Genomic DNA, 23,538 nt, shown 5'->3' on the forward strand with positions numbered 1-23,538 from the left:
CCCTTTTAGGTGCGGGGGAAGGACCAAATCTAGACTGCCATGATCCCGTAGGCCTTGGCGATGTCTCCGGCCTGCCGTAGGGGCTTGCGGGCATGCCCATAAAATGTGGCTTGGGTCTGTTTCGTTGCAAAATTTACACTTGTCCGAATGAAGTTCCGGCACACAGCGGTTCATTGTTACCAAACAAGGGAACGTACAGGTAAGTAGGCGCCATGCCACCGCCTGTCCTTTGTTAAATAACGAGTGTGCGGGAGGATAAATTTGTCTGCTTAGCCTGTAATACCGCATATCTCTGCAAGTGGTCATCCACTCAAATCTATAATCGTCCCCCAACTTGACCAGGGCAATCCAGAGGCTCAGTCCGAGAGTCCTTGAGCTGGCTGGTGAGCAGCCTCATTGCCGGGTAAGGAGGACACTATTTTTCTTTGACGAGATGGACTGGAAACGCATTGTGAGAGCAAGTCCAAATGATTCTTGAACAATTTAGTTGCATATATTTCTTTTGCTTCGTGAAAGTGGTCTGTAATTTTATTTAGCAAGGCTCAACTTAACCAGAGGGCGATGTAACTGTGAAAGTTGCGCTCCAGAACGGGAAACAGAACTAAAACGAGAAAACCGTCTGCTGCTTCCCTGCGGGCCAACTCGAAGCAAAGCAAGCCATAAAAAGGTCAAACTAAAGCTCTAATGGAAAACTGCTCATAGCCACGGCAACATTTTATGCTTGTAAAGTGAACAATCCTGTACCAGGCGACTCTCATGACGAGATGCAATGTCAACTGCCACAACACATTCCCGATGCCACTCGACGTCACTGCATAATTTCACGGGTAGTAATGCCAGCAGCATGCATTACTTTCCCAAATCCCTGTTAGCGTCAAGCTAAGGGAATGGTTTCGGATAGTGTGGACAATGGAGGTCAAAGCCCTTTATGCACGCACGACATTCCACTGGCATTTAATGGCAAAATTTTCCACGCTACACGTGAGCAGAAACGTCCGCACTTGTATTGCGCTCGACATAGTGAACCGGAAACAGGCCAACCGAGAAAGCGTTACGATTCGTGTGAATGTAGCGGCGACCAAAAAACCGCAGCGCCAACAGTATTCAAACTTATCATGTGACCACCCAAGCTGCAATCTACTCTGCTTTTGCGCGAGAACCACACAGAGCTGATAGACTATGATGCCCCATTGCAGCAACAGCAATGCAAAGCTTGTGCGGCGCGGCGCCGGCTGCTGCCGAGGAAAGGGTCTGCGACAGACTATGCTGAAACAGTGCCCAGTGCATTTGTGTGGCAGGCCGTTGAAGTCTCAAAAAAGGACAAATAGGACACGTAGAGGCCCAAAAGCTCGTTGCATAACTTTATTTGCAATGTCAATGGTTAAACTTTAAAACCATTCTGTTTTCAGAGGACTTACAAACATGGTCAAGTGAGCTAGAAGAGCGCAGTTGCAACATTCCTTGCTCCGAACTTGCAAAAGCTCTGTTCTATACAATGACTAAAGCTTCACATTGGGCACACATTTAATGGCAGGCAATACCATCTTGCGGCACCTGCAGCCGGTCACGCAAAAATGTTGGTAAAACGGCAGACTGCAATGTCCAGATTTCCGTCCCACCAGTGTCAAAAAAAGAAAAGAAAAAAAAAGAAGCTGCTGCGATAGTAGAAGCTGGTGTTGACAGGATGAAAGCGAGCGTTTCAGCAGCAGCAACACACACACACACACACACACACACACACACAAAAAAAAAAGTTCGCTGAAAGCCTTGTCATCCATAAAATTGCCCACTTATTTCTTCAGGGCCTGCCGGCCATCTCGCGGAGCTGGGCTGCGTGGGACACCGTCACTGTGCTGACGCGCTCCAGTCGGCTGTGCTTGTACTTTTCGTACGGAGCCTGCACAGAGGAAAGCCAGTGCAGATACATAAATGACCACTGCAAGTGCGATGTATTCTCTCGATTAACTTTGTAGCGTAAGCACCATCCCATGCTTTTAACTGGGCCCAGCAGCACTTCATGGAAAATATCTGGGCTTTTATGTCCGAAGACCAAAATGATATTACGTAGGACGTGCAGGGGAGGGTTCTGGAAAGTTCAACGATAGCAAGAAAAAGATTGCTGTATCACGCTAACTATCTGCACATTTGTTGTTGCGGTAGAGTTGCCTTTTTTGCGATTTATGCCCCCAATGAACAGCACATACACAAGGCCGACTTAGTCACAGGCAACGCGTCACAACTTGTTAACCAAAGTTATGCATGCAATGCTTTTTCGCATGGAATGGTAAAAAAGTCCCAACTTCAATCCGAGGGATTTGTGAAAACCTCCACAATGACCTTTCTGGGGAAAGAATTTTGAAACTTCGGCGTTTTTGGTACACTACTTAGGTTGAATACCAACTAAGTAATAAAACGTAGCGCGATAAAAGCATGCTTAAATTTAAAAGGAAGCAAAAGTTAATATGTACCAAGTTTTATTATCAGTTGAAGTTGCTTGTAGCAATAAAGTTATGAATTACAAGTACAGTTGAACTCCTTTATAAGAGACATGCATGTGGTAGCAATTCTCATCCTGTACGCGAGGTCACGCATAAACAGTACTACGTATGCATTTTCTTTATTGACGCCCATTTTAATGTATGAACCGTAGTGCCTTATACCCAATGGTCACTTGCAGAAGTGTTTATAAAGGGGCTCGACTATATTATGCCCTGTTTGGATGTTTTTGCCTCGCAATGTTGCCTACCACTTGATATTTAAGAGGAATGAATACTGAAATTGAGAAGCACAGCGTTTTTTTTTGTTACGTGAGCTCAAATATAATATATGCCAACTTGTGGAAGCTTTTTACTGCCTTTAAGCTACTTGCATAATAGGCGCACTTTTTTTTTTGCGAAAGATACGGTGCCATGCCCAGGATGTGCCTACTTCTGGTGGTAAAATTTCCAAACAACTTAGTTTCGACTGCAGAATAGACCGCTGATAATGGAAGTCATTGAAGTCGATGATATCTGCCCTACAGCTGAAACAACCTTTATAGGATACCCTAGCGCAAAACGTGTTGAGCATGCAGCCTCACATGTCCGAAAATAGAGGCACGCGATGTGGTGTGCTTACGAGCATTAAAATTTCCAAACTCGAAAGAAGCATGTTGCCAACAAAATTAATGCAGAGAAATAATAACTACAAAAAGAAAACACCGTCACGGAAATTTGCCAATTTCAAGCCACCAACGAAATTTGGTGCACTGAACAGTACCGATCATACGGTTTGACGGGTTCAAGCCCCACATCCAATGACATTAAAATCAAATTATGAATCACCATTCGAGTGTTGGAAGCACCACCTATGCACCATTTCCGTCAAGCAGAGTCACCGCAAGGATTTCCATTGACTGTGTACGAAACCACGACTTTTGGTGCCTAAGACTGCCACTGAGAAGCAACCAACGCCGATTAGGTCTAGCCTGCAGTTCGGCATGTTGTCGCGGGAAGTTTTTACCAGACAGTACGAAGAATGCAGGGGTGGAAGTGGACTTCAGTGTTTTGGAGCAGGTTCGGAGCCCTAAATGGCACTTTTTGGAGCAACGCGAGTTATGGAGCAAATTTCTAGAGTCAAACAACATCAAATTAAAAATATTGCACGGTTTTACCAAACTTACCACCTGCACAGGAGCACTGGTGGTGTGTATGCTATACAAAACATGCCCATTTCATACTCTGCCTGAAAAAAAAAAAAAAATACTCTGGTTGGTAAAAACATGAACCTATTTCTTTATGCGAACGTACTTACTAGTCTCGCGAGCTTCTGCAGCGTTGCACCTGATGTGTGAAACAAGGTATAGATATTCATGGCCCTCTTCACTTGGTGGAAGTTTGTTATACTGATGCTAAGTAAACACAGTACTCTGCTCATCTGTGCCCAGTCTAGAGCGAAGTGGGGACATGGCATTCACACAGTAAATCCGCGCGGACAGCACAGGGAGCCGACTGGCAGCGACAGTGTAGGCAGCATAGGCGCCACACTGCATGCAACTAAGCAGGAGATGATTCAAGTCCACACGTCCACTCCGTGTTTCAATGAACTGTCAGTTGTCGCCCAGTACCGTACCGCGGCAGAGAAGCGCGCATATGTATAGCGGAAAGCTGATAGTGTCAGTTCTGCCGCCATTTCAGTCACTGCGTATCCCAGACTCTAATACTTTTGAAATATTTCTGGGCCTTGCCACTATGCGCGATAGAACAGTCGGGCAAGAAAGGCTTTCTGGTAGGTACTTTGGGCGACATCTGCTGTGGTACTGCTGTATTCACTTATTGGCAGCAACAGAGCACTTCAGGAGCTGCACATGTGTGCTTGCGAACGTGCACAGTCATTTAGTACATGATCGTGCCGCGTTCTCTGGAGATACAAAACGAGGTTTCACTGTACATTCGCACCCCTGTATAAGATGTTTGGTGTTTTGTGGCGCAAAGGCCATTGGATGGCGAAAGAGCGCCAGTTCATGGGTCAGAGAATTCATTTTGATAATAAAAAGAGTGCAGCTAAGTAGACCACCTTGCGGCACTCCCGTTTCTTGGACAAATGTTTGGGAAAGAACGCTGCCTACTCGGACACGGAATGTCCGGTTTGACAAGCAACTTTCGAGTATGTTAAACATTCTTCCACGCACGCCCGTATGACACAGGTCTCTTAATATTCCGAAGCGCCATGTTGTATTGCAAGCCTTTTCGATATGGAGGAACACAGAGAGGAAATACTGTTTGTGGACGAAAGCGTCTCTGATCTCTGCCTCGATATACGAACAAGGTGGTCTGTGGTGGAACTGCCCTCTCAAAACCCACACCGAAATGGGTCGAGTAAATAGTTTCAAGGAAATGTTCAAGTCTGCAGTTTATCATTTTTTTGAAGAGTTTGCACCAGCAGCTTGTAAGTGAAATAGGCTTACAACTCGAAGCTGAAGAAGGGTCCTTGCCCTCTTTCAAAATTTGAATAATAGCTTCTTTCCAGGAAGCAGGGGCAGCACCAGTAAAGCCAGATAGCATTGTACAAGCAAAGTAACATTTCTTGGGTTTCGATTGATAGGTTTTTCAACATATCGTACACCACTCGTCAGAACCTGGGGCAGAATTAGTGCCAGAGTTTAGCGATGTTGGGAACTCTGCTAAGCTGAAAGCTTGGTTGTATGCTTAGTGTTTTGTACATTTGCGTTCTGGTTTCCGCTTCTCAATTCTAGTTTTGCGTTTTAGGAAAGCGTCAGTATAATTGACGAGCTGGACACCCATTGAGTGGGAGTAAGTGTGCTTGTCTTCCTGCTACCCTACTAACTATCTGTAGACTTTAGCCTCCTGTGTATACGAGTTGATCCCTGCTAAAAACTTGCGCCAACTTTGCCCTCTGGCCTGCCGACGCGTTCTCCGGCTTTGAGTCTTTATTTTCTTGAAGCTGTCAAGATTTTCGGCTGTCTGTGAGTTCCGGAGCAACCTCCATGCTCTATTGTGCTGTGCGCGTGTTGAGGCATTCAGTGCCACCACGATATACGTTGTTTTCCAGGGTGTCCATTCGTTCGTGGGATGCATTTTGTTGCAACATAAAAACACCGTGAAGTAGATGACAGCAGCATAAATGCTCAAAGTACACCTGTCACTCCAACCTAAACGAGCGATGGCATAAAACTGTTCCCAGTCGGCTCTGTTTACGAGCCATTTCGGAACCCGCGATGGACACTCTGTTGCTGTAGTTGTGCTCAAAACTACGGAGAAGTCGCTTCTTTACGGATTACTGATGACTTTCCACTGGAGTAGAATCGCAAGAGACGGAGATACTATGCTTAGGTGTATGGAGGAGTTGGTATTATAGGTGAGAATATGATAGGTTGGTTTTTTTTTACTTGGGAGACACGCGCTTGACGAGAGAAGGAACTGTTCAATCAGTTGACCTCTCGCTTTGCAACGAGAGTTACCCTATAGCCTGCTATGCGCATTTAAGTCTCCAAGGAGAACATAAGGCTCCGGAAGTTCGTCCATTAAAGACTGGAAGTCATGTTTTCGTAGGCGATAGCTCGGAGGTACGTAAAGAGTACAAATTGTGATAAGTTTGTTGAAAAGCACAGCTCGAGCAGCCACCGCCTCAAGAGATGATCAGAGCTGAAAGCGTGTGCATGCAATCCCTTCATTTACTATAATGGCAACAATTCCAGATGATGTCGTGGTATCATCACGGTCCTTTCGGAAAGTAACGAACTTACGAAGAAAGTTGGTGTGTTTTGAATTTAGGTGTGTTTCTTGTACACACAGCACTTATGGCGAGTGTTCGTGTAAAGGTTCTTGGACGTCGTCAAGCTTTATGAGAAGGCCCCTGAAGTTCCAATGCATATGGTGAATGTAAAGTAGTGGTGTGTGTACGAAAAGTGAGTGGCTGTTTAGGTGGGGAGTTTGGATTCAAGTAAGAGGGGCCGTCACCAGGCCCTGTTATCTGCTTTTTGTTTTCTTAGCCCGCTCCAAGCAGATACGCGGCTCTTGCGGCACCAAGGGTACCGACGTATCCATTGCATCCTCAGAGGCACTGGATGCCCGCACGTGCGAGCTGGTAGTTCAAATTTTGGGCCTCCCCTGGCGAGGCAAGGCCTTGAGACCTGAGGACCCTGGAGTCTCTGTTCGCGAGTAGGTGGAGTAGTCTGGACTACAGCCGCCTTGGGGGCAGGTACCACAACCGCCGGCTCACAATGCGCAGGCCAAAGGAGTGACGGGGGCTGGTGCGGCAGGATCCCCCAGGATCCCCTATTCCCCGGACACTGTTCAGCCACATACGGCTAGGTGCGGGAGAGGTCGAAGCCTCTCGTTAGCTCGGGTCAGTGGTGTCACTAGACATCAAATGCCTCTTATATAAAGGGGTGCGCCACAGGGGCGTCTGTGCAAGCAGGCAAGTGTGGCTACAGTAAAATACGGGCCAATAAGAAAATGCATATGAGATACCCTATTTACAAGGGACACCACATACAAAAGACTACTAGTGCCCCAAGCATGCCTCTTATAAAGGGGTATAACTGTACAGTAGACAAGACGAACTCGAAAGGACCACTACCATTTGTTCATCTTATCAAGAGTTCATCTTAGCATTTGGTTTTGGGGGCCATTTCTGATAACATGCCAAGTACACCCAAATAGGTTGCTTGATAACACTCAATAAACTATACTTATAATGGGAGGAAAGGAAGAACAACAACAAATACAAAAAGAATTTCTTTGGCTCAGTTTGATAAAACTACAGTTTGATAAAGTAGACTATTTAGACTAATCTAATGCATACTCGATTTCTTTAGTTTTGGCCTGCAGTAACCTTTCCTGAATGATATGGAGCTGAAAATCTCCATTCACACTACTCGCGATCATATGCCTCGGGCACACAAAAACGACACGAAGTTATATTTAGTGTGCAAAATGACCTTCCTTTGTTGTGCATTTTCAGAGTGAAAATGCACATTACAATTTACTGCGCAAGAGGTTGATCGTGGCATCGTCCACTTGCACAACAACCCGAAAGTAAGCAACGAGGGAGACTTTCTTAAAGCAAAAAACAACTAAAACGCAGCGAATCACGTTACGAGTTTCTTACCTTTGCACCTAGATGGCGTTACACACCCGCTAACTCTGCGAAAATTTGAACTTGAAAGGCATTGTTCAAATTGAACGATTTGAATAGGTGCGGTAGGGAAAGAGTCAAACAGTATTACATAGGGAATACAGAAGGAAAGAAACAAACAGGCAACTGACCTTGTGAGTGCTCTTAGGTGCATCAAGAAGTAGTCCAGCCATGCGCTGGACTGTGGGCTTGAGGGCCTCTTCGGTGTAGCGGCCATAGTGTGTCATCATGTCGTCCCACCTGCATGCCAAGCGGTGGGGGTATGGCTAGTGGTATAGCTTCGTATATGCATTAAGGAGAGTGGGAAGAAAATAACCCTTTCATTAAACAATGTATTTCAATTCAGAAGTGCTGCAAAAGTTGAGAATCGTACTCTAATTTTAAAAACATTAATGCATAGTTGATTGCAATTATGTATTAACAAAATTTTTTTGTAACGAGCAATCACGTTTGAGACTGGATGGTTAGGCTTGTGCAAATAGTGAATTTCGGGTTCGAAGAGAACGGCGATCTTGTAGGTTGAATAAGTTCTAATCGAATTGAAAAACTGAAACGAGGTCTGTGCAATGACATTTTTTTACATCAAAGGAATAGGAAAAAAAGATTGAATACCAGTAGGATTTCAAGCGATAGCCTGTAAAATATTAGTTTTTAAAATTAAATATACATGGAGCATATAGGTCAGCATAACAAGCTTTTAAACTTAAAAATGAATCGGTTTTGGGGCAATATCCTCAATTAACCTTGAAGTAAGGCTCCACGGCAATGCGAATTTACTCCTATTAAGCGTTTCCACGGTGCAGCAATACTTCACTGCAGTGAAACCACCTTTACAAGGCTGCACAAACGGATTAATAATGACCTTCATTTGTTTCGAACAATTCAAATACCTCATTATTCATTTGGATATTTGTGCGAGCCAAATAATGCTTCTTGACTACAGGCTGAACACTTCCCAGCTCTTGGGACCCTGGAAAAACCGCCAGGTACGCAAAGCTGCCACAAAACGCACCTCTTCTGGTCCTCCTTGCGAAACAAGTTCAGGGAGAGGTAGAGGGCCGCAGCAGCCAGCTCGGAAGGCCGCACCCAGGACATGGGGTAGTCGAGGAGGCACAGCTCCAGCGCCAACTTTGCCACGTTGTGCTCCACCACATCTGCCTGCATTGCACAGAGGGCATCGAGACACCAGTGGCATGCCGTGTCACAGTGTTGCCGGCGAGAAGTAAATTTTACAGTACACAAAACGGGTACGTTCAAACAGGACTACAGATCATTGAAAGCTGCGATTAGCTATGAAAACTGGTAGTAAATGCAGAGAGCTCTCACACTTGGAAGCAATCGCGATTGTTCAGGCAACCGATATCTCCGAATTGGGATCTTTCATTTTTTTCAGGGACCTGGTATGAAAGCTCTAGTTTTCACCGTGTGAATGTGATGGTGGATAGTATTTGTTGACTCTGACGAGAGCAAGTGTTTCAGAACAGCGAACACAATAGGATCGGCTTTGTGCTCCCCTGGGCAATACCCGAGGTTTCAACAATTCGTGGCAGCAAAATGTGAAGATAACTTCGCCTATAGAGATTGTCATGATGTATTGAAGTTTGTCGAGTGGCATATGGCTGCAAATAATTGGTGGTATAGTTGGAAAAAAATATTGTATACAATTGAAAGGAAAAAAAAAAAAGATGGCAGTTTAGAGGAAGGTAGGAGCTTGAAGCCGAGAACTTTGTGAACATGCGGTGTCACTAGAGTCTACGTTTGAACAAGCAGACTTGTCAAAACTTTGGCTGTAGCAATACCTTCTGTTGATTACGAGTCCTTTCTTGAAGTTATTGAAATGAGGAGAGGGGGGGAGGGGGGGGGGGGAAGAGGACAATAGTAATAGCCACAACAATATTCTAGACTTCAGTTTTGTAATTAAACAACAAGGTTCTCAGCTAATTGCATTAAAAGCGCTACATAATGAGAGGGAATATCTTTCGACAGTAAGCATTTGCCACCATTATGAAAGTGATTATGAACACACCACATTTCGTGCCCTCGCTACTTCAACCAAGATTGGTAGTCTTGGGAAGCCTGCCATAGCAACTACAGCATACCAATCTTTCTGCCAGTGAAAAGTGCATGCGTGCACTCGCGTACAATACGTTTTCTACAGCGCAGAATTCAAGCCGAAATCGTGTGAACTGCTGGACGCACCCGTGCTGCCTTGGAGTTTCGTCGCAAGAAGTGCACAGGAAGGGGGCGCCCCAGAGACCAGTCAAGTGTGCGCAAGATCAGCTGCTCCATTCGAAGCACTTCTTTGGCCTGATAGGCACCGTCAGTGACGTACACCATGTCGCTGAGCAAGGGTGGCATCATCTCTTCAAACTTGCTGGCCACAAAAATGGCCGACACACCCAGCAGTTGAAGCTTGGACCTGCTCACATTTTGGACCTGCACACGAGCACACAACCTCAGCGAAAGTGAATTGACTGACTTCCAGAATGTGCATTCATTGATGGCATACAAACCAGAGGAAATGGACAGATTCTTATATAAAATGACCGAGGTGTAGCATTTTTTAGTCTCCTCTGCTTTGAAGTGATTGTTAAAGGGGCCCTGAATCCCTTTTTTTTTTAAGTAACCATAGAATTTGTTCACTTCAAAAGCGTGTTACCTCACGAGTTACACGCCACAAAAATTTTGAGAATCCGTCCAGTACGAGCGGAGTTACGAAAATTTGTCACATACTGCAATCTCATACTCTCTTCTCTCATCCCGACGAAATCGCTGGAAGCTAAGCAGGGAGGAATAGGAGAGGCAAATAAAAAATGCCACTAGCACCTCGTGACCTTGAGCACTTTTTTCTTCAAATACGCGGCTTTTCAGTGCGATCGTGGGCGCACACGTGTACAAGTGACTGCCTCTCGCGAAGACCTCTGTAACAATCGAGTGCGCCATGTTCAAATCAGCCAATGGCCGATAGATGGGCTTACTACGAGCGATATTTAGGCTTATTCCGAGATTTGACGAGAGAAAAGAAAGCTATATTTAGCCGACTGATAATTTATTGTGAACTCCAGGCCGTGTGCTGTGCTATAATATTTGGCTCGCGTGTTGTCAGGAGCCTCTACTACCGATCGGCAGCGTTTTCTGACCATGCTCAAAAAGTGTTGCAGGGTCCCTTTAAATTCCAACAACAATTTATGTCAGAGTGAAAGCTCAATGTACGACAACATATAAAATGACAACATTACAACAAGAGCGCCCTACTTAGCTAGAAATTAAAGTAAATGCACAGAAACACAAGCGCCGCAGTAGGACATTTTCAAAATGATTCCGACGACAGACGTACCGCCTACAATTAATCACTAGTAATCGATCTAACTGCACTAAATAAGGAACGTTCTGTGCATTAAGAGACGCAATCAAATTCTGCTTGTTAATTTTGTTCGATTCATACAAAAAACCCGCTGGACGTTTCTATGCGGAATGGCGCGAGTGGTTCAAAAATTAAATTTTCGCGTGATTACACAGGATAGGTGGTGCTATCTAGCGGGGAGCAGTTGAAACAAAAGCGTCTGCGATGTCGAAGCCAATGGCAGAAAATTGATCAATGGCCGTTGCTGCTGTGGCTCCCGCTGCTTTCAGTCTGCCGATACTAGCGCAGTAAAGCCGCGCAACGTTGTGCATCGCAACAGTGACGCGAGGCGAACCGGTCTGTCGGCTTCTTGAGGCGGGTAATTTGAAGTGCGCTAACCCAATGCGGAGCCCTAAATCGCAATTGTATTAAGAAATAGGCCCTTCCTTGGCACAAAAGTAACACTACGAGGTCACTGGATTACCATTTCAACAATCATTGTCGACTTAATAGTTGACTTTAGTGTCCCTTTAAGGCACTACAACTGTGGCAAGGCAAAAATGTTGCATAACCGGCTCCTCAATAAAACGTGGCATATCGGAAATGGGATCAAGCAGACTGACCTGCAGATATCTGTCAGTGATCGAGACTGCCAAGAACAGAGTCTCCTGGAGCAGCTGGAACCGCTGGTGCACCATCATCATCCAGTTGACGAGGATGGCCCTCATCTCTGGTGTCACCGAAGACTGCAGGCGCAGGAACTTGGGAGTCATGGGCCACTTTGTCTGCAAGCCATTTAGGTACTGATCAAGTTTCCTCAAGGTATGGTCAGTGCGACATAAACAAGTTTCTTTGGCAGAGGGATTATTTCAGTAGCTGTTTCGTGGTACACTTGAAGGGATGCTGCAAGACCTCTGGTGGTTGGAATTACATCTCGCAGTATGTCTTGCGACCACCTACAAGACTTTCTGAAGACTATTACATTCTCAATGCCACGGTTTTGTTGGTCTACAAAGTTTAGGTCAAGTGTGACATAAGTTCACTGGTGATGAAGGTAATGTAGTCTCGGTTGTTATCTTGCAGCGTCCTTGAAGTACCCGAGACATTGTAGAAAGAAAAGGATTTACCCTCAAGAAAACACAAGCCACACACAGGCTACAAACGCCACACAGGTAAAACGGCAAAAGCGTCACTCCGTCCCGATCGTCGTCTTTTTTTTTCACACTGTCTACAAAAGGGCACGTGCATTTCCCACTAGTCTGGCCTTGGAAATTTCTAGCATGTACGCTGCTGGCCACCCATAAAGGTTAGACATACGGCAAATACTTGCGCGCTGATGGAGAGTCCTTGGAGCTGTTGAAGGCACCGATATTGTGGCTCAAGTCGGGAATCACCTGGAACGTTGGCGCTAAGGTTTCACTGCACCAGCCGCAGACAGTCGTTCCAGCCGGGTTGCTAGTAGTCAGTCCATCCTTTCCTTGGAGAGCTTTGAATCTCACGAGTCTATATAGTGTTGCTACCGCCAGTCGTGTTGTCTCTTTCATCAAAGCATTCCAGTTTAGGTAAGGGATATCAGTTCCGTGCACTGATAAAACTTTTATTTTCCTTTAGTGACTGGATAGGCAATCCCCCTTCTGAAATGTGATCTTGCGGTGTATTGAAGCACCCAAGACGTTGTAGGAAAGGAAGGATTTACTTTACTCCCAAGGAAACACAAGCCATACAGGCTACAGACATCACACAAGTGAAACAGCATGAGTGCCACTCCGTCTTCATAGTAGTCTTTTTTCACACTGTCTACAAAAGGGCACGTGCATTTCTAACAAGGCATTCAGAAGTGTTCAAAAGTCACTAGCCCTTTAGCTAGGCATTTGGCAGTCTACAAGTTATGGAAGTTAAACGTTGTGCCCTTAGACAGTCGTGAAACTTCACTTGAGCGTGCCGTGGCACCTGCCAACGATCTTGCAAAAGTGAAGGTCAACGAAAGCATCACTTTAAGTCCTGGCCCTATGTACAGTGTCCATTTTTATGAAAGGGAACACTAAAACCCGTGGCCTGCGCACTCCGGTGGCAGCTGGCAGGGCGTTCAGGCGGCCGCGAGAACAACCAGTCTCTTTTCGAGTCATCTCACGACAAGGAAAAGAAGCATTCGTTACCGATATGGAACCAGCGAAAAAATTGCAACCCCCTCCCTCTTCAAGGCAGTTATGCAAGAGCCGGTATTCGCATTGAAGGTGGAGGGGTTGCAATCTTGCCGTTCTATATAAGCAACAAATGGTTGTTTTGCTCACTGCGAGATCACGCGAAAAGTGAGGCTGCTCTCGCTCCCGCTTGAACGCACTGCCACAGCGCGCAGACCATGTGTAGTCGTGTTCCCTTTCATAAAAATGAACACTGTAGCCGTTGCGGCGCATAGCTTTTGGACGCGGCATCCATCCCTTTACAGAGAGAGAGAGAGAGAGAGAGAGAGAGAGAGAGAGAGAGAGAGAGAGAATGTACGACTAAGCGAAGCTGCTCGTTTTCTCTCTCCAAAGGGAGAGGGTGCGATGCCTCCTCTGATGGACTGAAATGAATACATGTGGTCAGGCCTTTAGACTGCTGCCCTAGTAGGCTTGTGCAAATAGTGAATTTTAGGTTTGAAGCGAATTCGAATTCGATTTGAAATTATTCAACCAAAATCTCTATTTACTTCGAACACTGTTGATATCACATGTTATATAAAAAAAAAGAGCATATGTCATCACCAAACTAATCTGTACAGAATTTTTTAATTGATACAAGGCCTGTGCAAATGCCATTCTTTTGCATCAAAGGAAGTGGAAACTGAATAGTGGCAGGATTTCACTCTCTGTAGAATGCCAGTGACAGCCTGCAAAATATGTTAAGTTTTGAAATTTGCTATACTTGGAGCACGTAAGTCTGCATTTAAACTTAGGAAAAGCGAATAGAAGTAAGGGTAATATTGACACAAGGTAGGCTGGCAACTATAGTGGCCGGCCTTTGAGGAGGATAACGAAGTAGTTCTGTGGGCACGTGCTCTGGTGTTCGTGCTTTTAGCCTTTGGGTCACGAAAGTAAACGCCCTGCTTTTGTGCCTGCATCCCCGTGCCTTTGCAACATTTTCTGGTGGAGGTGCGGGGTACGTTAGATGATACGGTCCCCAGAGAGCACTCCTGACGCAAGCCCATCAAGTAGCTCAGCCGAGCTTACCCCTGTGCACGTATGTTCCACCTGTCGTCTCCAGGGACTCGAGCCACAGCACGGTTTGCTGCCTGAACGTCAGAGGACTATGAACCAAGCACCACCTAACGTCACCGCGCCAGCACCAGCGCACCTGGGTGTCAACCAGCCCAAGACGCCGAAGACATGTCATGGAGCTGCTTTTGAAGATGCCGACGACTGGCTTGAGCATTTCGACCGGGTCGCCGTCATCAACGATTGGACCCTAGAGCGTAAGGTACGCTATGTGTACTGCTTTCTCGAGGACGCCGCGAAAACGTGGTTTGAGAACCATGAAGCAACGCTTACGTCATGGGACGAGTTTCACCGGCAGTTTTTCAAGGCCTTTGCCCGAGAGGATAGGAAAGAGACAGCGGAGCGTGCTATAGAGGCAAGGGTTCAAGGCCCTAACGAAAGGGCGACGACTTGCATAGTGGACATGGATCGGCTTTTCAGGCATGCGGAGCCCTCTATGACCGAATCTAAGAAAGTCCGTCACTTAATGCGTGGTGTTAAAGAAGAGATTTTTGCGGGCCCGATTCGAAACCCACCTGCGACACTTGTGGAGTTCCATGAGGAAGCCACTGCCATGGAGAGGGCCCTTCAACAGCATGCCAGGCAGTATAACCGGGGTGTACATCCAAGTGAGGTCACTTCTGTCACTCTCGGCAATGACATCAGCGCGTTGCGAGAGCTCATCAGAACTCTCATTAAGGAGGAGCTACAAAAGATGCAGGCGACTGCTTCACCTGTAGAGCAGCTCTCCGTTGCAGAGATGGTACGCGCCGAGCTACGGCAAGCCGTTCACACTCCCCCACAGTCCGAGGTGCCACAACAGAGGCAATGCGTCGAAATGAGCTACGCGGAAGCAGTGCGACGTCCTTCGTCGGGCAGTTCACCCAGCGTGTTTTACCCCACTGAGCGACGCGCTCAGCAAATGGAGGTAGGCTTCCGTCCTCGCAGCCCACCGTTGATCGCCGAAGCACGACCGAGGAAGAGCGACATCTGGCGTACACCCGACCACAGGCCCCTTTGTTTCCACTGCGGGGAAGCCGGACACGTCTACCGAACACATCTACCGAATTTAAAGCGCTGCCTTTTGGTCTCTGTTCCGCTCCCGCCACATTTCAACGCATGATGGACACAGCACTTGCTGGCCTAAAGTGGCATATGTGTCTTGTATACTTGGATGTCGTGTTTTCAAGCACGTTTGACGAACATCTTTCAAGGCTAAAAAGCGTCCGCACTGTGATAAGGAGAGCAAACCTTACTATCAAGCCCGAAAAGTGCTACTTTGGCTATCGGGAACTCAAGTTGCTCGGCCACATGGTAAGCCCGGGGGGGGGGGGGGGGGGGGGGGGTTCGACCAGATCCAGAGAAGTTGCCGATTTCCCTTGTCCGAGAGACAGGAAGGCTCTTCAGCTATTCCTCGGACACTGTGCCTACTACCGCCGTTTTGTCGAAGGATTTTCCAAAATTGCGGATCCTCTTACGAGACTGACACGGCCAGATGTACCTTTCGTATGGACGGAAGAGCAACAACAAGCCTTCGTAGAGCTACGCAATCGACTGCAAACAGCTCCAGTGCTGGCACATTTTGACGATACTGCCGACACCGACATTCACACGGACGCCAGCAACGTAGGAATTGGAGCCATTCTTGTTCTATGGCAGGATGGCGCAGAGCGTGTGATCGCTTATGCGAGCCGTAGTCTCACAAAAGCAGAGGCTAACTATTCTACCACCGAAAAAGAGTGCCTAGCAGTCGTTTGGGCCATTAGCAATCGTCGCAACCGACTATCTGACTCGCTATGCAGAAACCAAAGCTGTGCCTAGTGGAACTGCAGTTGAAGTCGCCAGATTCTTCGTCCACGACATTGTTTTGCGTCATGGCGCACCTGCCGTTCTCATAACCGATCGCGGAGCAGCATTTACGGCAGAGTTATTGCGACAAGTCACCAAGCTGACGCACACTAACCACCGGAAAACAGCCTATCATCTCCAAACGAATAGCTTGACGGAGCGGTTAAACAAAACAATTACCGACATGCTATCTATGTATGTTGACGTAGAGCACAAAACGTGGGATGAAATTTTCCCGTACGTCACGTTTGCTTATAACACCGCTGCGCAAGAGACCACAGACCTAACACCATTCGAGCTTGTTTATGGCCGTCGCGTCACAACACCGTTAGACGCTATGCTCCCCGTAGACCAGGACACCAGCGGAAAAGTCAGCGTTGACTTCAATGAGAAAGCCGAGGAAGCCCGCCAGCTTGCACGGAACCGCATTCGCACGCAACAAGATGTCGACGCTCGCCGTTACGACCAAAGACGAAAGAACATCCACTATCAACCAGGTGACTATGTATGGGTGTGGACACCAGTTCGACATCGTGGCCTTTCGGAGAAGCTATTGCGATGCTACTTTGGCCCTTACGAAGATGTGCGCTGCCTCAGTGACGTGAATTACGAGGCAATTCCTCAAAGCTTGGATACCAGTTTAAACCGAGGACGTCCACGTCCAGAAGTAGTTCATGTAGTACGGATGAAACCGTACCACGCCCGCGAGTTATGAACTGTTCGAACTTTTCTTACTGTCCACAACAGCGTTGACGTGGCCATCTTTTTTTATGACCATGTCTAGCATCGTAGTCAATCGACCGGGACGGTCGCTCTTGAAAGGGGGGAATTGACACAAGGTAGGCTGGCACCTGTAGTGGCCAGCCTTTGAGGAGGATAACGAAGTAGTTCTGAAGGTGCGTGCTCTGGTGTTCGTGCTTTTGGCCACGAAAGTAAACGCCCTGCTTTTGTGCCTGCATCCCTGTGCCTTTGTGACAATATATCCATGTAACCTCGCAGTGGGGGTCCGCGGCAGTGTGCATTTCTCCTGGATACATGTTTTCCCGGCTTAGCACCACTTTAATGCAGCGAGACTTACATGCGAAATTACATGCGAATCAATATGCATATAAATAGGCGTTTTCACGGCTCAGCACCTCTTCACTGCAGTGAAACCTGCTTTGAAGGCCAAATCTGGCAATTTTTGGAGGTCAATGGATCTCAATGAAATTCTCTGGGTACGTTCCTTTGCACATTTCCGTCATTTATGCCTATTTGCAAACAATTGGTGCATCTCTCAAAACTGCAAATTAACTTTAAAGATTGCCTCGAAAAGCTCGCCTGGCTTGCCAGAATTATTGGTAACACTGTCCGTGCGACGTCATCGTTGGCCTGTCAACGGAAGTGACACAGCAGATGGCATCGTTACTTTGGCCGTTACAGCGTTTATTGTGCGGCCACAAGGCGACGGCAGTGGCGTTTGGCACGGGTATAGCACAGGAAAGCTTTCTTCCTTCCTCCGTGCTTTTTGGCTGGCGCTCCTCTAGTGTGGCTTTCACACTTTTCATGCTCTGCGCCGGTGGGACTCCGGTTCTGGCCAAATAATACGTCATAAGCAGACAGGGTGCCCGGTTTGGTTTCGGTATTGCACTTTTTTTGCTTAATAAAAATTTTCAAATTTCCCAAGGATTTCAGCTACTGGGCTCATGACAAGAGTGTCTCAGGAACATAGAAACACTATTACCTTGACAGAGTCGAAAAAAAAAAAAAAAAAATCGCCGGAGTGTTACCTGTAGGCTAATACGCACTTATTCGTTGGTCGCGAATAAATAGAATTTTTCAACAATTTAAATTCGATTCGAAGGAAATTCGAATACTGCACTATTCGTTCAAATATTCGGAGCATTCTAATAGTTGCACAATTCTATGCCCAAAGTGCCAGCAGCCGATGTGCCAAGCAACCTTGGCAGTAGACATTTATTAAACAGACATGCACTGAAGTGGTGATGATATCTGCCACATCTGCGGGAATGCATAGGACCTATGCATTCCCACAGATACAAGATCAGGCACGAGATTATGCAATGCTGATTAATTGCCCAGTTCTCCAAAGCATAAGCACTGAAGTGCACTTCAATGCTTTTTTCAGTGAAGTGCAATTTTGTGCACTTGACTCGTTCTTCGATTTAGCAGGTTCTTGGCTGTTGGATCTTTTATCTTGCCATGAATGTACAAGCAGTAGGGAGTGTATAGAGAACTATTTCACTGTCGTAATAGCAGATGCACACTTGACACTGAAATTTCTGACAATTAATGTTAGGCACTGGTGGCAATGACATGTCACACGCGTGAGGCCTTCACAAATATCCCGTTGCAAGGGCTAGCTTTTTTGTAACTTAAATCATCGAAGAAGGGCTGCACTGCGAACTACATATAAAAACTTATTCCAGCAACCACTTAATAGTTACCACAAGTTTGGTGTGGTATTTTGGCACTAGCGACGCTGTAGATTCTATAGTGTAAGAAAATGAAGGGCGCAGACTATGCAACAGAAATGAATGCCAAATATTTAATGAAGTCTGGTATGCTCCATACGAGTGTTTTAGAAATCACACCCATATGCATGACTCGACACTGGTGTACAGCAACAGCGCGTTAATTTCAAATCCCGGGGTCTATAACACAGTACAGGTTACTAATAACACAAGTTGTGAATATCCGCCCTATGTCCAGACAGTGGGCTGGTCCGAGAGGACGGTAACGACAGTGACCCGCTTTAGTTGGCTGTTGTCAACGCCACGAACACTCCCCGAAGCTTTCTCGAGTGCAGTGGTGGTGAAATGCAAAGTGTGAGCAGGCTTGAGAAGATGGCACCTGCGGCAGCCAACTACCGTACTAAACAATCTAGCATCACTCATAATTTCAAGTAACTTTTTTTTGTCTCGCATGAAACATGACCGATTTCTCTTTGTAACGAGTTTTTCTGGCTTTTTTTCCCTTTTATTTTGGTTAATTGGAAAATGCACTTACATCGAAGAGTTTTCGCAGCCCAGCGATCCTCAAATTGTCAAGGTTGTACTGTATAGCATTTTCAGAGCACCGAGAATGCTTCAGTTTAGGAGAAGCTAGTAAGCCTCCACTTTTACTACAAAACTTCAATAAACACTTGTTGGTTGTTTAGTTTTCATTGAAATGTACACTCATACCTCACTATAATGTACTTGCATCTTATACAAAAATAACTTAATTATGCCTAAAAATTTGTTGTAAGAGTATTTTTAACACTATGCAAGAGTATTTCTTATTGTCTTTATTAGAACTGATATATCATATCCGAGTTCGTTAGTGCGAGTACATTTTTTCCAGTATCCCTTTGAAAATGCGGTGTTTTGGGTTACCCATTATGGCTTAACAATACGCATCTCACCTCAAGGGATGCCATGTAGTCGAAAATGTCCTGTGCATACTGGGCACACATCTGTGGCTCGTTGAGGTCGGCTGCATCGATGTCTGGCACCCCGGGTGGCAGGAGAGAGGCAGAGAATGCCTGGGCATTTACAACTGGCTCCTCCTCCTCCTCGTTGATGGAAGCCTTCTTCAGGCTCTGGGACAGTAGAGAAATCTCCTTGCCGGCCACGGCCTGCTAAGGAACATCAATAAGTATATTACGGCATTGACAACAAATAAAGCGTTTTCCAAATTGTAAAGTTAGCTTTCCAATGGTGGCTGGTCATTTAGTGCAAATAGCCTGGACAAGTGCGGTTTGCTTACACAACGACATGAAAAAGGTCGAGTCTCCTTTTAATATAGAATCTCAATAGAGGAGCTCCAGCACATTCAACTAAAACCGAGACTCTGCTTGAACTATGACAAGTGCCGGCATCATTTATTCAAATATGCATTGCAAAAAAGCACACTTGCAAATTATAAAAAGGGTCCGTTGGACGAATTCAATGCAGGATATTACTATGGAAGTAATGCTCAGGGAGACACCCAATGCTATAAACCTTTGGTTCAGCAAAAATTAGGCACATGGTTATATTTGAACACTTCAAATAATCGAATTCAATTTGGAGTGCATTCAATGTTTACCAAATCTTGAAGCATTCCAGTTCCGAAAATTCCCTATGGCGTGGAACCACAATGTCTTGAAGCAACAAAGCCTTAATGTCAGAATTATGAAACTGCTGAAGAAAATGAAAACTCATTTTCCAGCTTTAAATAGCAACCTTTATGCGATTCCACAGCTAAACTACTACAATGCACATTTAATGCATACTTTTATGTATCGTATGTCTTGAATTCCTTACATGTCACGGAAGGCCGGACCTTGCAATAAAAAAACATACTTCAGAACTGCACAACATGTGTGCCACGTCTTGACCACACACTAAATAAACAAAATTATTTTATTGAACATAGAACTTGTGTCAACCAGGCGAGAAAGAACGAAGAAGTGAGCGCTCTTGCATGCACTTTTCGCCATCAGCTACAACACAATTGGTTCTAGCATGAAGTGCATTACATAAGACTGTGCTACATTTTTTATGCTGAAAGGTACGTTCCCTCCCCGAGTACTCAACAGCCTGCATTAAAGGCAGCCCGCATTCCGCGAGTTACTGAAGTACTTCGAGTAAGCATGTCATGAATTCGCGACATTAGACAGTAAAGGGTGAAAGGGACACTAAGGGTAAACAATTTATGTCAGTGAGAAGTCGACGTTTGAGAACTCAAAATTTCACTCAGCGGTGCTCTACTAAGCGAGAAATACACAACATGTGTGAATCCACTGAAATGTTTTGCAACGCGCATTACTGTGGTGACCTTGCGGCGACTTTCCCAACGAAATCTGAAAAAAGAGCTGCTAGCCAGCCAGATAATGGGTCAAATGCGATCATCCCCTTCAAACTTTTGATCTCCTTCAACTTTTAATTAGGTGACCGAGTAAAAAGAACAAAGCAATGAATAAACAAGTTGATGGGGCACTCGACACCGTAAAAAAGCGGTGCAACTCTTTCTGCACACAGAGACACTGAGCCTTGAAGTTCTGGTCCTCTTTGCACTCCAGCACAAGTTGGAACACGAGTAGCGGCTTCACACGTGGTGTCACCAGGGGTCGCCTTAAGCTTTTTAGAACCATTAGCGACCGAAGGCACCCCGCTTTTCAACACACACAAGCACGCGCACACACGCACGCAAACACACACACAGCCCTGGCACTGTTTAATAGTCAAGGCAGTCAGCGCTTCGAACACTGTGCGCACCGAGCGCAATGACGTTAAGAGTACCGTGGATAATAATTACTAGCATGCAAAGTAGTTATAAAAATAACTGTCCGTGCATTCCAACATTTATTAAAAGGTCGTTAGCACGTTAATCTGGAGAATAGCAGTTGGCATCACTTTGGCGGAGGGAGATGGTGGGTCAAAAGCCTTTACTTGGATGCATTCCACTCGTGCAGTCGTCAATATCAGAGTGCCGTATTTACTCGCATAATGGGCACACTCGCATATTAGGTGCACCCCCCTAGTTTGCGGAAAATTTGTATTTTTTAATTCCGCGGAAAATTTGTGCACGCCGAACTTCGCCACAATAAGAAATGATTCTACCCCTCAGTGGTACAGTTGGAACGCCGTCCCGTACCTTGAAGAAAAAAAAAAAAAAGGCAAATTGACGAGCAAATAAAGAAAAAAAAATTCGAGGTACAATGTGCAACGATCTAACGAACGTGCCTGTCGAAAAAAAACTTGACAAAAAAAAAGTCCATGAGGGGAAAAAAAAAAAGAAACTGCTTTTCCATCAATTACCGATACCCACCACCCAAGTCGCTTTTTACTCGACAAATGTGCAGATTTAAAGCGCAGGAACAGAAGAAGTTCAGTTTCAGTTTCATAAGGAGTCGGCAGCCACCGCCAGAGGTGCGGCTGTGCTTGAATGGATTCGCGAACGCTGCTTTTGCTGTAGTTTTAAGGAAAGAGCAAAAGCAGCAGCTGCTCACAACCAGCTTTCTAAACGATGTAGTGCTAGCTTTACGTTAATGTAATTTTTTTTTAAGGGGAGATGCTGGTCGAAAAAGTTTTTATCGAAATTAGATTTTTATTTTCACCTGTTTTATTTATTTTATTTATTTATTTATTTTCATACTCTCAGGGCCCGAGGGCATTACAGAGAGGAGTGGTCTGACAACAATATATCAATAACTGCAATTTTGAAGGCGGCAGATTCTTCGATTGCAGCAATGGAGGCAGGAAGGTGGTTCCAGTCACTGCTTGTTTGAGGCAAAAAAGAAGCATGGCAAGTGTTAGTGCGGCATATGGGAATTTTAACTTTAAGATGATGGTCTAACCGTGGCGATACATAATCTGGGGGAAGGAAAAGATCATTTTTAAGTGTTGGATTCGTGTAGAAGATTTTGTGAAATAGGTTGAGACGGAAGTACTTACGGCGCGACTTAAGTGTTGGTAATCCTAGGGTAGCTTTCATTGAAGAAACACTGGCGTAGCGGTTGTAGTTAGAGAGCACAAAACGAGCTGCACGGTTCTGAACGGATTCAAGGGCTGTAGTTAATACGGAGCTAAATGGATCCCAAATAGAACAAGCGTATTCCAATTTCGATCTAACGAGTGTTGTGTACAATTTAAGTTTTAAATCTGAAGGAACGGATGAAAAATGACGGCGGAGAAATCCAAGCATGCGATCAGCGTTATTAATTACATGTTCAACATGCATATTCCAAGAGAGGTTGTGGGTTATATGCACGCCAAGGTAACGGTAACTAGTAACGGGGTTTAAAGAGGAGTTTTTGAGGGTATAGGAAAAATGGTCATTGACTTTATTGTGGTGCATTACTCTCATAACTTTACACTTACTGATGTTTAATTTGATGAGCCACTTGTCGCACCAGTTAGAAACAGCGTCAATGTCGGACTGCAATGTAGAAACGTCATGTTGATTATGAATGACACAATACAGTACGCAATCATCAGCAAAAAGCCTAATGGTAGAATTAATTCCGACAGGCAAATCATTAATATAAATAAGAAAAAGCAATGGACCTAAAACCGAACCCTGTGGTACGCCTGATGTTACAGCAACGGTAGGAGAGTTATAATTATTAGCATGAACATACTGCAGACGGTTTGTTAGAAAACAGTGAATCCAGTCAAGGATGTTAGGATCTATACTTAGCTTGCTCATTTTGAGAAGAAGGAGAGTATGCGAAACAGTGTCGAAGGCTTTAGCGTAATCTAAAAAGATGCAGTCGATAATGAAATTATTGTCGAAAGCACGAAAAAGATCGTTAGTAAAAGAAAGTAACTGCGTTTCACAAGAGAAGTGCTTCCTGAAACCGTGTTGCCAAGGGGAAAAAAACGAGTTGGATTCGAGAAAAGATACTAAGTTTGAATAGATGATGTGCTCGAGAAGTTTGCAGGGTACACTGGTTAAAGATATTGGCCTGTAATTGAGGGGAGAGTGGGTGTTACCTGATTTGTGAAG

At 45.5% G+C, this 23,538-nt stretch overlaps 1 protein-coding gene across 2 annotated transcripts in view; it reads right to left on the reverse strand.

Annotated features, from left to right (window-relative positions):
• Positions 1–1,347: 1,347 nt before the first annotated feature.
• Positions 1,348–23,538, reverse strand: part of LOC119174253 (G2/mitotic-specific cyclin-B2) — a 39,848-nt gene continuing 17,657 nt past the window's right edge. The window contains exons 3-8 of one of the 2 annotated variants that reach the window (XM_037425088.2): positions 19,469–19,681; positions 11,605–11,766; positions 9,838–10,074; positions 8,651–8,796; positions 7,770–7,878; positions 1,348–1,897 (exon numbers count right to left, since the gene is read on the reverse strand). In XM_037425088.2, the coding sequence (XP_037280985.2) occupies positions 1,799–1,897; positions 7,770–7,878; positions 8,651–8,796; positions 9,838–10,074; positions 11,605–11,766; positions 19,469–19,681 (966 nt within the window). In that variant the 3' untranslated portion in view covers positions 1,348–1,798. Of the gene's footprint in view, positions 1,898–7,769; positions 7,879–8,650; positions 8,797–9,837; positions 10,075–11,604; positions 11,767–19,468; positions 19,685–23,538 lie in introns of both variants that reach the window. The other variant, XM_037425087.2, reaches the window with a different exon arrangement.

Source organism: Rhipicephalus microplus, chromosome 5 (assembly GCF_043290135.1).
Source record: "Rhipicephalus microplus isolate Deutch F79 chromosome 5, USDA_Rmic, whole genome shotgun sequence".
In the NCBI taxonomy this organism is placed as follows: domain Eukaryota; kingdom Metazoa; phylum Arthropoda; class Arachnida; order Ixodida; family Ixodidae; genus Rhipicephalus; species Rhipicephalus microplus.